The sequence below is a fragment of the Panulirus ornatus genome, chromosome 17 (assembly GCF_036320965.1).
Source record: "Panulirus ornatus isolate Po-2019 chromosome 17, ASM3632096v1, whole genome shotgun sequence".
NCBI lineage: Eukaryota > Metazoa > Arthropoda > Malacostraca > Decapoda > Palinuridae > Panulirus > Panulirus ornatus.
Window position 1 is genome coordinate 51751891 of NC_092240.1, and position 17071 is coordinate 51768961.

The 17071-nt window shown below is 45.0% G+C and overlaps 1 protein-coding gene across 1 annotated transcript in view; it reads left to right on the plus strand.

Annotated features, from left to right (window-relative positions):
- The first annotated feature begins 4045 nt into the window (after positions 1 to 4045).
- The window catches only part of LOC139754756 (protein turtle homolog B-like), a 72177-nt gene continuing 59151 nt past the window's right edge, over positions 4046 to 17071 (plus strand). Inside the window, 1 exon segment of the mRNA XM_071672526.1 lies at positions 4046 to 4662. Within this exon segment, the coding sequence (XP_071528627.1) occupies positions 4566 to 4662 (97 nt within the window). The 5' untranslated portion in view covers positions 4046 to 4565.

The following is a 17071-nucleotide window of genomic DNA, read 5'->3' on the forward strand; positions in this document are numbered from 1 at the left end:
TATATATATATATATAAAATATATATATATAATATATATATATATATATATATTATATATATATATATATATATATCGGGACTGGATGGGACAAGGAGATGATGGAAGGATTCGATGAAAGATGCGTCTGTGATCGAGGACTGAACGTGCAGGAAGGTGTGAGGCATGCATGGGATAGAACAAATTGGAAAGATACGGTATACAGGGGTCGACGTGCTGTAGATGGACTGAAACCAGTAAGTATGAAGTGGTCAAGGGTAATCACGTGAACATCTTTGGATTTCGGCTATGGATAGAGAAGCTCTGGTTCCGGCGCTGACTCGCCATGCGGGAAACGACGAAGAAGAAAAGAAACTATCATGGGGGTTTGTCTATAGCCTCGAGGCTGCGCTCCACGCAGTCGCAGGGCAGCGCTGGACTCCGTAGGAGACAGTAGGTCCTGGAGAAGACGTGATCCCATTTCTCGATTGTTGACTATGTCTTATACGCCACTTTGCGTATAATCCCTCGATCTTATACGCCTCTTTGCGTATAATCCCCGGCAAGCACTAGGTCAACACTCCATGTGGAGATGTTTGCATTACTCTGTAGCCATCTTCATGTGATGATGCATGGCAACCTTTCGCCCAGGACCAAGGAACGGTACAGGAACATGGACCATCCTGACCCAAGGAACGGTACAGGAACATGGACCATCCAAGACTACAACAGGTGAGAACGGTACAGGAACATGGACCATCCTGACCAAGGAACGGTACAGGAACATGGACCATCCTGACCCACGGAACGGTACAGGAACATGGACCATCCTGACCAAGGGAACGGTACAGGAACATGGACCATCCTGACCCAAGGAACGGTACAGGAACATGGACCATCCTGACCCAAGGAACGGTACAGGAACATGGACCATCCTGACCAAGGAACGGTACAGGAACATGGACCATCCTGACCCAAGGAACGGTACAGGAACATGGACCATCCTGACCCACCACAAACAACATCATGACGTCATCCTGTTCTGGCTACCATACAACTCACAACTCGCGTGTGTGTGTGTGTGTGTGTGTGTGTGTGTGTGTGTGTGTGTGTGTGTGTGTGTGTGTGTGTGTGTGTGTGTGTGTGTCTGTGTGGTTCCGAGAGATGAACTTCATCATAAAAAAAAAAAATTACCCTCTTTTCTTTTCATTTCTCTATCCCTTTGTCGCTCAGACAGATAGACAGATAGATAGATATAGATAGATAGATAAATAGAGAGAGAGAGAGAGAGAGAGAGAGAGAGAGAGAGAGAGAGAGAGAGAGAGAGAGAGAGAGAGAGAGAGAGAGAGAGAGAGAGAGAATGTCAATATGATTCCCCCTCCGGGAGGCGGTCGGGAATAACTGGCTTAAGGAAAAGTGTGCATATATAAGTATACGTGAGTGAGTGGTAGATGGGGGTCAACGTACATTACTGGATTATTTGAATGTACCTTGAGGTGGAATGAGAAAGTGGACTGTCTGATCTTTACTTGGTGTTCAGGAAGAGAGGAAATGGTGAAAATAGTGAGAGTTGTGAAAAAAAAGGGGTCTGTTTGTGCAGGAATAACAAGTGAGTTTGAGTGAATGATGGCGTAAGGTGAGAGTACACGAAACAAGAAGAAACAAAGGATGTGAGAGAAACAACGCTGAAATGTGAGGATGAAAGTCGTGGCGAGTCTTATGGCAAAAAAGAAAAGGAAATTGAGGTCGTGTAAGCTATGTGTAAAGCGGGAGTGTAACACAATGGATGGAGTGGATGGGACTGCAGTCGAGTTTCTCAAGGAAGAAGTGCAAACCCTATTGACCGCTGTTGTCAGGCTGGTCGACTATTATATGGCTCAAGGTGAGGCATCTGAGGACTGGCGTAATACATGCATAATCTCCTTGTATAATGGCAAGGGGAGTATGAATAAATATACGCACTACAAAGGTATAAAGAGGCTGTTGAATATACCCGGTAAGGTCTATAGGAGTGTGGTAATTCAAAACGTGGTGGCAACATGGACAGAGCATCTGATTAGGGAGGAGCAATGCGAGTTCAAAGGCAGTAGAGGATGTGTGGACCAGGTGTGAGAAATACTTCAGCAAGAGAAAGATTTGTATGTGGCGATTATGGGGCTAGAAGAAGCAAGCATATGACACGGTTGACAGAGATGCACTGAGGAGGGTGCTACGAAAATAGCGTGTGGGAAGAAAGATGCTAAACACAGGGAGGTGCTTTTAACGAAGCGCAGGAAGTGTGAGGAGGAAGGGAAAAGGGTGGGCAGCTCCGGAGGAGGGTGAGCTTGCTTCAAGTGTGTGTGTGATGTCACCGGGCTGTTTGATCTGTTCATGGACAGCGTGGTGAGCGAAGTAAACGCGAGCATCTAGGAGCTAAGGCCGGGACTACGATATATTTGGGTGGAAGGGGAGGGCGGGGCTAGAAGGTGAATCCGTTGCTGTTTGCAGATGACGCTGTGCTGGTGGCAGGCAGACTCCTAAAAGAAACCCTAGAAGGAGGTTACAGATATCTGAGAGACTGAGTAAAAGGAGGAAGTTGGGAGTGAGTGTGGACAGGAGTAAACTGCAGAAGGGGGGCGAGACAAAATGCTCTGAGGGTAAGTTTAAAAAAGGAACAGACGTGAAGGAAGCGGATGTTTGAGGTGCCTGGAAGTGGCGGTGCCGCTGGATGGAACCATGAGGACAGAAGCGAGTCTTAGGGGAAGAGAAGGGGCTAAGACCTTTTAGGTGCACTTGAGCGTGTGTGTAAAAGAGAGATACAAGTGCTTCTGGCGGGAAGAGATGAGTAGGAAGGTAACGGAGCCCCGGGCGGTGTTGTATGGGTGTGAGTCTTGGGACTTTGAATGCAAAGGAAAGGAAGAGAGTGGAGGTGGTGGGAATGAGATACGTGAGAAAGATGAGTGGTGTTAGAGAGGTATGGCCGTAAACGCTGGTTGGTTTGACAGGGTCGACTAAGAGGTTCTGAAATGGTTCGAGGTTATGGAGAGGATGAGTGAAGAAAGACTGATGAAGAGGATACATCTGAGGATAAAGGAGAAAAAGAATACTTCCCACGTATTCCCTGCGTGTCGTAGAAGGCGACTAAAAGGGGGAGGGAGCTGGAGGGTTGGAGATCCTTCCCTCTTATTTCCAAATGAAGAAAGGAGGGGGAGAGGGGCCAAGTGAGGATTATCCTTCTAAGGCTCCGTCATCTGTTCTGGACGCTACTACATCGCTAAAGCCGGGATCATGGCTATCATAACTGTCACAGTAAAAACCACAACACAACACAACCCCCCATCTATCACCAGGCCTCCTCAAGGCGCCATAAGCTGCCATCGGGACCTTGTCTTGCAATACTCCAACAAATCAAAGTTAAAAAGAAAAACAAAAACACGACACACACACACAAGACCCTGTACTGCTTTGGGACACATGTGCCCCCACACACACCTTACGGCACCGCTCCCCCCCCCCCCCCACCACCCACACACACACACACACACACACACACACACACAACCCTCACATTCATTTGTTACCACAATAACCGTTTACCGATATATCGGCAGGTCATGCGTTGGGGAGAACATATCGTTGTGGAAGGGGGATATTAGAGACGGGAATGTTTAAAATCGGGGCAAAGCTATTCTAATGCAGAAAATCCAGCTTGGGTTTTTATCTATTGATATTTAGAATTAGAAGGGGGAGGAGGAGGGGGAGTGATGGCGTCTATTTGCAGCAGCTCTTAGAGATTTTGACATTGATATTGATAGTTTCTTGGGGAAGGAGTGATAGAAGAGATGTGGGGGTCAGTGTTGTGTGTTACGTGGTGGGGCAGGGTCCACAAATATACGCAATGCGTAACGTAAGCGTAGGATTAACGCAAGTCGCCAGGCGTCAGGTGCGTATGATATAAAACAGCGGTGCCAGGAGCTGAGGAGGAGGAGGTGGAGGAGGAGGAGGAGGAGGAAGAGGGAGGTGGTATAGGCTGGTCGCCATCATGGCGGAGGCGCTGGAATGGCCAGAGATCCTCCTCTCTCTCTCCCTCCCTCCTCCTCCAGCCTGCCAGCCAGTGTCCGCCTGGACTTCATAGTGAGAGGGTGTGTGTCGCGGGGTCACTCCCGTACGGGTCGTGAGGCCGGTGTGGCTCAACCAGGACCATTCTAAAGCCATATGGAATGGCGACCCCCCAAGTTTTTAAATTCAGGTTGTGCGAAAACGCTGGAATTTCGACACTTCTGGTGATATCTCTCTAAAATCTCACTAAGAAAAACAAAATTGAATGGTTTTCTAAAGTATTATATGAAGAGTAACATGCCTAAAAAGCTGTACGTATTTGTACACAAGGAAACTACACTTGGAAGAAGTTATATACGCGAGAACTGAAATCATAATATGAGAAGTAATATATTCAGTGGTCCTGGAGGTGCACCCCAGCGGTGGCAACACTGAGGAAAACGGGAAGCGAGATGGTGTGAGTGACTTGAAAATACAAAAAAAAAAAAAAAAAAAGGGAATAATACTAATGGAAAAAAAAGAAAATGAATTAAGAAATTAGAAATAGAATGAAGACAATGAGGGTGAGTGTGGCAGAGGCGGTGGTCTGGGCTATGGTACATGTCATGGCTGGAGCCCAAGCAACTCTCAGTGGATTAGAAAACAGTGAGTGGTTAGCCACACTTTTATATTTTTCCCCCCCTCCCATTTTTCTTCTAACATTTATCTCAGTCTGCCATTCTATCTCATAATATATTCATCAGTTGTAAATGTATGTAAGTGAATTATTTATCAACTGAGTGTTCATTTATTGGCCAGAGCATTTCAGAGAGCGTTGCTAATACTGCTCCACTGACCTTGTCCACGCGTCACGTTTTCTATGCTGCACCGTTGCAAATGTCACCTGGCGGCATTGCCAACTTGCCCCTTACTCTTTAGTGATCAATTTTCCTTCCCCCTCCTTCATAGAATGCATCTCTTTCAACATCATATTTCCCCATGCGCCACGACGGTCAACCTCTTCCTCCTAATTTACCCTAACCTGGATGCGTTTAAAGTGTAACTTTAAACACGGTCAATCGCACTTTAAAGGGCGAAACAAAAAATGAGTTAATTTTCCACAGGTTCGCCTCATGGCAATTAAAATGTTAAGGTCTTTGGTAATATGAATCACACTGTGTTCCTCATACTGTGCTAAAATGAGTGATTTTGATATATATTGTTGTTGTGTGTGTGTGTGTTGTGTGGTGTTCTAATCAGTTATCTCATATGACTTAGGGAATGATACATAACGAATAAAATTGGTTGTGATACAAAACCCCTTTCCCCATCCACATGGGCTTTCGGTGACCATAGGTGCTTACGTCTTGATACGTACGACAGTCATTGTCTCGTATTGTATCGTAAAAACGAGGCTCGGTACGGCTCCAATGCCAAGAAAAATATTTACACTGGTTTGGTTCCTTATCAAAAAATAAAAAACCCACTTTAAGCCGGGTTTTTAAAAATGCTTTAAAATAAAAGGCCTTTTTCAGGGAGGGTTGGGAATGGGCCCCAAAGGTTTACTATGAGGGCAGGGGAACCCAGTGTGGAAAGCCATTTATAAGACCTGCTGGGAACTATGATATAAAAAGCCATTGAGATGACCGGTTCGGAACGGCAATATGAAAAGCCATTTTTTGCGAATGGCTTGTAAATGAAATAAAAAGAATTTAAGACGACGGTTGGAAAAATATAAAAGCCTTTTACGAGGGTTTGGAATGAAATTTAAAAAAGGGCCCATTTTTATGATTTTTTTGTCTGCAATATAAAAGCCTTTTATGATTGGTTGACTTAATAAAAAAAAGCCATTATACGAGGGTTTGGAACTGTAATATAAAAAGCCATTTACACGACTGGCTTGGAACTGAAAAAATAAAAAAAAGGCCATTTAAATTTGACTGGTTGGAAAAAAAAACCCATTTTAAAAGCCATTTATATGACTGGCTTGGTTGGAACTGTAATATAAAAAGGCCATTTATATGACTGGCTTGGAAACGAAATATATAAAGCCATTTATATAACTGGCTTGGAACTGTGATATCTAAAGCCATTTTCAGACTGGTTGGGGACTGTATATATAAAAGAAGCCTTTCCCTATAAGATATGTTTGGGAAATCGATACAAAAAAACCCGATAGCCCCCCTGGCTATCGTAAAATATTTTATTCTTGGCTCGCTCAACGGCACAGTATCGCACTGTCTGCCGTACGATACATTATTTGGCATTCTTGGATCAGTGTGCTTCACGGGTATCGCACTGTTCCCTACGTAATCTATCTATCGTATTTTTGGGGTCGTGTAGCTTCACGGCTATGCATTCTGCCCTACGTCTCTATCTATCGTCATTCTTGGACTCAGTGTAGCTTCAGGTTGCATGTTTGCCCACGATACATCCCTCTATGTCATTCTTGGATCAGCTTGGGGCTTTTGCGGCATCGTTTCTATGTGCCTTTGGGTAATCTTGTCCTGTATGGTAGTGGCCCAGCGCACGTATCGTGAGGTGCGACCTTCACGTGGGGCTTCATCGCAGCTATCGTACCGACGATATCCTTCTCTATAGAGACCAGTGTAGCCCCATGTGGCTATCGTCCTGGCGCTATCCTCACTTACAATCGCATCAGCGCTATCGTAGCTTGCAACACGCGTCTATCGTCCTCTGAGGTTTATATCGTTTTCCCGCTATATTTGAGCGGGGAAGCGGGGGTATTGTCAATGGGGGTATCGTACAGATGGCTTCTTCGATACATTACCCTTACTGTATCGGTGCCAGGGATTGCACTGAGGGGGGGGGGGGTAACGTTCCTACAGTAGACTGCAGCTGTATCAAAGTAGGTCACGTGATTGTGCTGTCGACCGGCACAGCAACAGCGGTACAAGTACAGCGTTATTGCTGTCTAGCCTAGGGCACACTCCCACCTTTAGCAACACTGTTTTACCAGACGCTAATTTAGCAACACTAGTTTGGCAACACTGGTTTAGTGACATTGACTTTAGCAACACTGGTCTAGCGACATTGGCTTCAGCAATATTGGTTGAGTGACAGGTTTACTAATACTGGTTTAGCGATACTGGCTAAGCAAAACTGGTTCAGTGACAAAGGTTTAGCAATACTGGTTTAGCGAACACTGGCTAAGCAATACTGGTTTAGCGACACTGGCTTTGCAGTACTGGTTTAGCGAACACTGGCTAAGCAATGCTGGTTTAGCGACACTGGCTTGGCAATGCCAGTGTCGCTACACTGGCTTGGCATCTGATAACACCAGATAACAACAGATAAAGAAAGTGATAACACCAGATAACAACACAAATGGAAAGGAGAGAGTCAGATATGGTCCAGAGGTGCCACATCTCTGCTTGTCTCACTCAACAGCTGAGCCACTGTGACCCACACGCCCCCCATATACCCCTCACTGGTCCAAGAGAGAAAAGAACACTGTAAAAAAAGCACGCCCCCCATATACCCCTCACTGGTCCAAGAGAGAAAAGAATACTGTAAAAAACAGTCGGAGACACAATTCCAGGAGGGTTCGATCCCCTTGAGAATATACATAAAGAGAACATACGAAGGGCAGGTACAATATGCCTTTCGTATATTCATGACCGAAAACGGGATGGGGGGGATATCGAAGGGTTAGGCTCAGGTGAGGCTATCTAATTATTATTATTGGAATGAACCAAAAGGGGGAGGCTTTTGGGTCAAGATCCATGGATTTTGCGTAGGTAATGAGATAGCTTCCTGGAAAAGGCCTAACAAAGGACCAGGGCCCCTAGGGAGAGTGGGGAGGGGTTGTCGGTCCTCCTCCTCCTCCTCTGTGCAAAATATAATTAAGCACAGATCCTGCAGCTACGGCGGGATAAGTCTGCCTCGAGAACCCAGCTCCTGGAACGAGGTCTCGAGTTCTTCTTCCGGGGGGGGGCACAACAGTCCGGAGGCACTACCGTGTTCCGCCTACACCAGCCTGAACTCACCAGTGAGTAAGGCTTGATACTCCTCGTCATTCCATGAGTAAAACACATCTTAATGAACAGTCGCTGCTGACACGAAGGAAGGTCATGTGTCTTCGTTTCCAGGATCCAGTTGTGGGTTGCACTACGCCAATTCTCCTTCGTTTCCAGGATCCAGTTGTGGGTTGCAATACACCAGTTCCCCTTCGTTTCCAGGATCCAGTTGGCGTGTACCTCAGGATCCAGTTGTGGATTGCAATACACCAGTTCCCCTTCGTTTCCAGGATCCAGTTGTGGGTTGCATTACGCCAGTTTCCCTTCGTTTCCAGGATCCAGTTGACATGTAGCACGTGCAGCTGTGGTGCAAACACTAGTCCTATCTTCTCGTTCAGATCATTGGCATGTGCACGCAGTTGTGGGTTGCAATACACGTCAGTCCTTATCTCTTCTCCGTTTCCAGGATCCAGTTGGCATGTAGCACGTGCAGCTGTGGGTTGCAATACACGTCAGTCCTTATCTCTTCTCCGTTTCCAGGATCCAGTTGGCATGTAGCACGTGCAGCTGTGGGTTGCAATACACGTCAGTCCTTATCTCTTCTCCGTTTCCAGGATCCAGTTAGCGTGTAGCGGTCTGGAGGTGCGGGTCCAACACCACCTTAGTGTGAGGGTCTGTTGCCTTAATGCATCCAGCAGCACAGCCCTCCCCAACACCACCCTTCCAGGCTCCAGGTTCGTGGCTTCCAGGGCGTCATTCTTTCCAGCACAACTCAACCCCTCTCCTTCCCCATCACCACCCTTCAAGGCTCCAGGTGGTGGATTCCACAGCGTCATTCATTCCAGAACCACCGACCCCACCCCCCACCTAAAGGCTCGAGGTAGTGGCTTCCAGGGCGTCTTTCTTTCCAGAAGCACTTAACCCCTCCCTCCTCAACACCCTCAAGGCTCCAGGTAGTGGCTTCCAGGGCGTCTTTCTTTCCAGCACTCACACTCCCTTTCCCCCCAGTATAACTCGAGCCATCACCCATGTCTTCCATTATCATCGTCCGGCCCACATATATGATCACTCTTCAAACTATTATCGCCTCCTCCAGCTTCCGTATATCCTTATATAGTGTTCTACACATGGAATATGTACAAATATATTTATTTCATTTATTATACTTTGTCGCTGTCTCCCGCGTTACCGTGGTAGCGCAAGGAAACAGACGAAAGAATGGCCCAACCCACCCACATACACATGTATATACATACACGTCCACACTCGCACATATACATACCTATACATCTCAACGTATATATGTATACATTTCCTGAAATGCGTATAGGGGGATATTCCATGAAGAGTGGGGGATGAATATTCCATGAATAGTGGGAGAATATCCTATGAATAGTGGGGGATGACTAGTCCATGAACAGTGGGGGAGGAATATTCCATGAATATTGGGGGCTATGAATATCCCATGAATGCTTGGGGGCTGAATATTCTAATGAATATCGGGGGGAAGAATATCTTCATCTGGAAAAATCTTCTATCGAGAGGAGGGCGCGGGTACAGACCCCCTCCCCCCTGGCCCCCCCACCCCACCTAGTCCCCGTTCTCTCGTGTTTACATCACTAATCACGGGGGAAGACACAGAGCTGCTGGGGCCCCCGGGCCGCCCCTTGGGGCGGGGTCGGACCGACGACGATGACGACGACGTAGGAACACGTCACGTGAGATCTGATGGGAAGACAGTGGAGGGAGAGGGAAAGGGAAGGGAAGGGGAAGGGGAAGGAAGGGGGCATTATTATACGAAAAATCTCTCTCTCTCTCTCTCTCTCTCTCTCTCTCTCCTCTCTCTCTCCCTACCGCCGAGATGAGAGAAGCGCTTCATTCATCATTTGAAACTTAACCTTAAGTTATGAGTTCCACTTACGTTTCACTCCCCCACACCACTCCCTCCTCCTCCTCCACACTCCCTCTGAGGCCACATTCGTCTTTGCTTCATGAGCACGGCTGTACGACACTGTACGACTGTACACACTGTACGACTGTACAACACTGTACGACTGTACAACACTACACGACTGTACAACACTGTACGACTGTACAATACCGCCGTGATCGATGGTCCGTACGGGCGTATACGTGAAGGATCAACTGGCGTACAGGCAATTCCTCGACCCTATGGCCATCTGCGTTCGCCTGTTGATCCTCACTTACTTCTCCTCTCCTTCCTCCTCCTCCTCCTCCTCCTCCACCTCCTTCCTCCTCCTCCTCCTCCTCCTCCTCCACCCCCCCCCCTCCGATGGAGGACTCTTCCTGGATATCCTGTATGATGACCAAGGACTCTGGGGCCATGACATCCTGCTGGTGGGGGCGGGGCGAAGCGAAGAGGGTCATGTTTTTATTCATGCCAGGTCAAAGGTTGCGAGGGGGAGAGAGGGGGTGGGTCAGGGGGCCCCCTTTTTTTTTATTTCTGCCGTGCATGAAAATGAATACATTATCCTTTTAGGAAATGCCCAAACCCCAACCCACAACCTCCTCCACTGGGACTTATATATCCTGGGTGTTGTATTATTATTCCCGACGCCATTATTTCGCCGGCTTCGAAAGAGTCTTCGATCAAGATTAGGAAGCAGTGTTCGCTCAGTCATGATTATGAAGCAGTGTTCGCTCAGTCATGATTATGAAGCAGTGTTCGCTCAGTCATGATTATGAAGCAGTGTTCGATCAGTCATGATTATGAAGCAGTGTTCGCTCAGTCATGATTATGAAGCAGTGTTCGCTCAGTCATGATTATGAAGCAGTGTTCGCTCAGTCATGATTATGAAGCAGTGTACGCTCAGTCATGATTATAAGCGTGACGTCAGTCTGATTATGAGCAGTGTTCGCTCAGTCATAATTTGAAGCAGTGTTCTCAGTCTGATAAGAACAGTGTTCGCTCAGTCATGATTATGAAGCAGTGTTCGCTCAGTCATGATTATGAAGCAGTGTTGTTCTCCAGGTGTTGTGGTTCAATGCAAAGGTTCGCTCAGTCATGATTACGAAGCAGTGTTGTTCTCAAGATGCTGTTGTTCATACACGGGGGGGGGGGGGGGAGTCGAACCCTTACGGAAGAGCGAAACGAAACACTGTAGCGTCGTCCTTCGAACCAAATCATGAAGCAGTGTTGTCCAGTACAGCTGCTCATGCATGGGGAGGGGAAGTGAACGCTTCTGAGACGGTTCGAAATCCTCAGAAAATACAAAACGAAACATTTTGGCTGTTACGACATCTATTCATAATATTATATAATATATATTTTTTTTCCATATTTGAAAAGTGTTTATATCTTCAGCTTCATTATCTGTTCCGAAACACTAAAGAACAATTGAGCAGGTGAACTGAACTATTTTCCTCATTAACGCTCATATTGTTCACTGAATTAACGAGTTCACTTTAAAGCGGATATACAGTTCTACATCCAAGGATCTCTGAATAATGTCAGAGAATATACAACAATAGATAAAAGAGTCGTGAATAATACAATCGAATACAATAGCTAATCTAGGGTGTCTTGATTTCCTAATAAGACATGATAACAGAGCCATGATTGTATAACTTGTATGATAAAAATACAATGATACTCTCAAGGGTAACTTAATTATATGATAACAGGGCCATGATTGTATAACTGTATGATAAAAATACAATGATACTCTCAAGGTAACTCATTTTATGATAACGAGCCATGATTGTATAACTGTATTGATTAAAAACAATGATACTTCTACAAAATACTCAATTATATGTAACAGGGCCATATGATAATAGTAGATTAAAATAAATCAATGATACTCTCAAGGATAACTTAATTATATGATAACAGAGCCATGATTGTATAACTGTATGATAAAAATACAATGATACTCTCAAGGATAACTCAATTATATGATAACAGAGCCATGATTGTATAACTTGTATGATAAAAATACAATGATACTCTCAAGGATAACTTAATCATATGATAATACAGTCATTATTGTATAACTTTTATGATAAAAATACAATGATACTCTCAAGGGTAACTTAATCATATGATAATATATGATGATATACTGAAGGGTAATGATATGGTCAGGGGTAAGTTACATGAAGCGGGAGGTATCGATGCTGTTTGCTGTGGGGCGTGGTAGCGCTAGAATGGATGAAGGCAAGCAAACGAAGAGAAGAAAAAAAGATAGAAAAAGAAAAGAAAAAGATACAGAATTTCACCTTGATCATGAAGGCAGGTGAGTGGGGGTAAAAGTGTTATGTCAACACCACCTCTTTCTCTCCCGGTCTCCTGCCTCCTGGACTTTAGTGTGTGGCGAAACCAAAGCTAACTTTGTTGTTAGAATGGTATGTGTGTGTGTGTGTAGCTTTGGAAAAGCTTCGCCCACATCTGTTGTTCATATTTCACGGTGGATTTGGCCTAGCGCACGACCGGGATATTGCGTTTCAAACTGAAAAAAAAATAAATAAAGGGAGAAAGAAAGAATGAATGAAAAGCATGAAGCTTAAATATATATATATATATATATATTATATATATATATATATATATATTATATATATATATATACGAATAAAGTGCATATGAACGCGCACCTTCATAGAACATACAAACCTCCAACAGCCAGGATCGAACCCGGGACCATATCCTAGCGGTTAGCATGCCTGCCTCTTGCACAGGGTCCGGGTTCGATCCTGGCTGTTGGAGGTTTGTATGTTATATATTATATATATATATATATATATATATATATATATATATATATATATATATACACTATTCGCCATTTTGCCGCGCTAGCAAGGTAGCGTTAAGAACAGACGACTGAGCCTTTGAGGGAATATCCTCACTTAGCTCCTCCTCTGTTCCTTCATTTGGAAAACTAAAACGAGAGGGGAGGATTTCAGCCCCCTCAGCTCCCTTCCCTTTTAGTCGCCTTCTACGACACGCAGGGAATACGTGGGAAGTATTCTTTCTTCCCTATCCCCAGGAATAATATATATATATATTATATATATATATATATATATATTATATATATATATATATATATATATATATATTATATATATATATATATATACGATAGCTTCAGCCAATGTGAAGCCCATTTTCTTTTTTTTTCTCATTGGGAAAAACATGTATGCAATTCTTCTAAATTCTATCGACTGTTTAGAAATATTTCGGGAGTTTTGAAGTGGTGCGGACTTACGACATCTAGATCAGTTATTATCTTGTGGTGTTGTGAATTACCAGGTTGTGGGTCGCAAGTGGTTATGGGACGAGTGCGTAAATCCACTAAACTAGTTATCTAAACCACGCAGTACTTGGCAAGTGCTGCTGCTGCGTCACATGATTATTGTGTGGCTATCGGCAACTCAAGGGGTGGGGGTAGGCCGTTTTGATTACTGTTTCTTTCCCTACACCTCCAAGCTTTGGAAAACTCTAATTCTCATGTCTTTCCCAATAACTAAGACCTGGCACATTTCAAAAGACACGTTTTTCACTTCCTCCATAATTCGTAAATACTTTCCTATGTCCTTACTTTCTCCGTATGTGGACTTTTGTTCGTGACTGGAAGCCTTCAACATAAACAAAAGAGAGGGGAGAAAAAAAATTCATTTTTCAGGAGCTGATCCCGGGTAACATGATAAATATGATAAAGAAAGAGCTGCTGGAGAAGGTCCAGAGGAGGGCAACAAAGATAGCACTAGGATTTTCAGGACTGAGTCACAGGGGAAGGCCTGGGGGCGTTCAATTTGCCCAACATGGTGGGGGGGGGGGGAAAGACCCAGTGAAGGAGGACCTGATCACCTATCTTAGACCTGAGACCAGCTGGAGGCGTAGTAGACAGTGACCAATCCTTTAACAGATGTAGAGTTCGAGAAACCAGAGCCCAAACCATGAAGAGAGAAATATAAGTCAGTTGATATACATCGAAGACACGAATCTAGGACGCCATTTGGTAAACATGTGATTGCCCAAAACATACCATATATATATATATATATATATATATATATATATATATATATATATTATATATATATAATATGATGCAGAGAGACTGAAAGAATGTTACCATGAACTTTAAACTGCAGGAGCACGGAAGGAAACTGATAGACCAGTTTTTATCTACTCAGGTAAATAAATGGCAGATACCACACGGGGGTTTATCTCTGTTATCTCTGGGTCTGTGGCTCTGTTATCTCTGGGCCTGTGGCTCTGTTATCTCTGGGCCTGTGGCTCTGTTATCTCTGCTATCTCCCAGGTCAGTATTTTTTGATCCCTGAAGGCCGCCTTCATTCATTTCGATAGACTGAAGGGCCTTTTTCATTCATTTCCATCGACTGAAGGGCCTCCTTCATTCATTTCCATCGACTGAATGGCCGTCTTCATTCATTCCCATATACTGAAAGGCTGCCTTCATTCATTTCCATCGACTGTAGGGCTGCCTTCATTCACTGTGAGTTAAGGAGACCTTTGGTTACATGGCCAGACCCCTTGCTCATGGTCTGATGAGGGAAGGGAAGGGAAGGAAGGCCACCTTAGCTAGTGTGTGAAAGATCTTCCTTGTCTGTTCTTGTGTTATATTATGACACCATTCAGACCCACCATGAGACCACGAGGTCCTTTCAGGTCTCCTTTCTGATGGCAGAAGAGACCAGAAACATAGGGCTTAATGTAGAGGGAGAAGAGAAGAGCAGCGAACCAGCTTGTAGACGTGTTGATCACGTCTCCTTCACCTACTCCTCTACCAGCTTGTAGACGTGTTCATCACGTCTCCTTGAACTACACCTCTACCAGCTTGTAGACGTGTTCATCACGTCTCCTTACTACACGTCTACCAGCTTGTAGACGTGTTCATCACGTCTCCTTCAACTACACCTCTACCAGCTTGTAGACGTGTTCATCACGTCTCCTTGAACTACACCTCTACCAGCTTGTAGACGTGTTCATCACGTCTCCTTCACCTACACCTCTACCAGCTTGTAGACGTGTTCATCACGTCTCCTTCAACTACACCTCTACCAGCTTGTAGACGTGTTCATCACGTCTCCTTCACCTACACCTCTACCAGCTTGTAGACGTGTTCATCACGTCTCCTTGAACTACACCTCTACCAGCTTGTAGACGTGTTCATCACGTCTCCTTCACCCACACTCTACCAGCTTGTAGACGTGTTCATCACGTCTCCTTCAACTACACCTCTACCAGCTTGTAGACGTGTTCATCACGTCTCCTTCACCCACACCTCTACCAGCTTGTAGACGTGTTCATCACGTCTCCTTGAAATACACCTCTACCAGCTTGTAGACGTGTTCATCACGTCTCCTTGAACTACACCTCTACCAGCTTGTAGACGTGTTCATCACATCTCCTTGAACTACACCTCTATCAGCTTGTAGACGTGTTCATCACGTCTCCTTCACCTACACCTCTACCAGCTTGTAGACGTGCCAGCTGTTGTGCAGCAGATGCTGTGCAGTAGCCAGCTATTGTGCAGCAGACACTGTGCAGTAGCCAGCTGTTGTGCAGCAGACACCGTGCAGTAGCCAGCTATTGTGCAGCAGACACCGTGCAGTAGCCAGCTATTGTGCAGCAGACCCCGTGCAGTAGCCAGCTATTGTGCAGCAGACACCGTGCAGTAGCCAGCTGTTGTGCAGCACCTCTACAGCTTGTAGACGTGCCAGCTGTTGTGTAGCAGCAGCATGCTACAGCTAGCAGCAGCTATGTGCAGCAGCGGAATAGCAGCGTCAGTTGTGAGCCCAGCATTGTGCAAGCAGCCAGCAGCTGTTGTACAGCAGCAGCAGCTGTTGTGTAGCAGCAGCAGCTGTTGTGTAGCAGCAGCAGCTGTTGTGCAGCAGCCTGCAGCAGCTGTATATGCCTCACCAATTAAGCGGAGCGAGCAAAATTACAGGCGAGCCGGAGCCTGTCAGCTGTAGTTACACAATGTCAACACACCCTCTTGACAAGGGGGCTCACAAAATGAACTTTGGAAGAATTTCTAAAAAAGAAAGAAAAAAAAAAAAGAGCACTCGGTTTTATACGAAAGTAATTCCTTCTTTCATACTTGTTCGCCGTCCCCCGCGTCATGGAGGTAGCGCCAGGAACGGTAGAAGTCATGGCCACATTCAGTCTCAAGCTGTTGTATGTAATGCATCGAAACCACAGCTCCCTTTCCACATCCAGGCCCCTACAGACCTATCCCCATGGTTTACCCCGGACGTTTCACATGCTCTGGTTCAATCTATGGACAGCACGTCGCCCCCTGTATACCACATCGTTCCAATACAGACTTTTCTCTTGTGGGAAGTCTTTAATGAAAAATCAAATCACCTTGATAAAGAAAAATAGAAAATCTGGTTTATTTAATCATTACATTCTACTTCCTCCATCGTAGGCTAAACCATTAATGGCAGAAAAAACTCAGTTGAGGATATACAGTGATTAAAAACAAAAAAACACAAAACAACGAAAGGCATCAATAAACTTTACCCAAAATAATAGATAATAAGGTACAATTCCAGGATACAAAAATCCACACAGGAACTTCACGTAAAAGCCAAAGAATGGGAGAGACAGAGAAAGATTAGAGAGACAGGGGAAGATTAGAGAGACAGAGAAAGGTTAGAGAGACAGAGAGAGATTTGAGAGACAAGGAAAGATTAGAGACAGAGAAAGATTAGAGACAGAGAAAGATTAGAGAGACAGAGAAAGATCAGAGAGACAGAGAAAGATTAGAGAGACAGAGAAAGATTAGAGAGCAGAGAAAGAAGATTAGAGAGACAGAGAAAGAAGATTAGAGAGACAGAGAAAGAAGATTAGAGAGACAGAGAAAGACTAAAGAGACAGAGAAAGAAGATTAGAGAGACAGAAAGATCAGAGAGACAGAGAAAGATTAGAGAGACAGAGAAAGATTAGAGAGACAGAGAAAGATATAGTGATGGAATCAGATTCGAAAACACGACATGTACGAGCTCGCTCCGTGCGTGAACTGACGAAGGCGACGTCTATCCAAAGCACATTAGGTTGGATAGATGCCTCCTCTCCTAGCTTACAAAACTCTCTC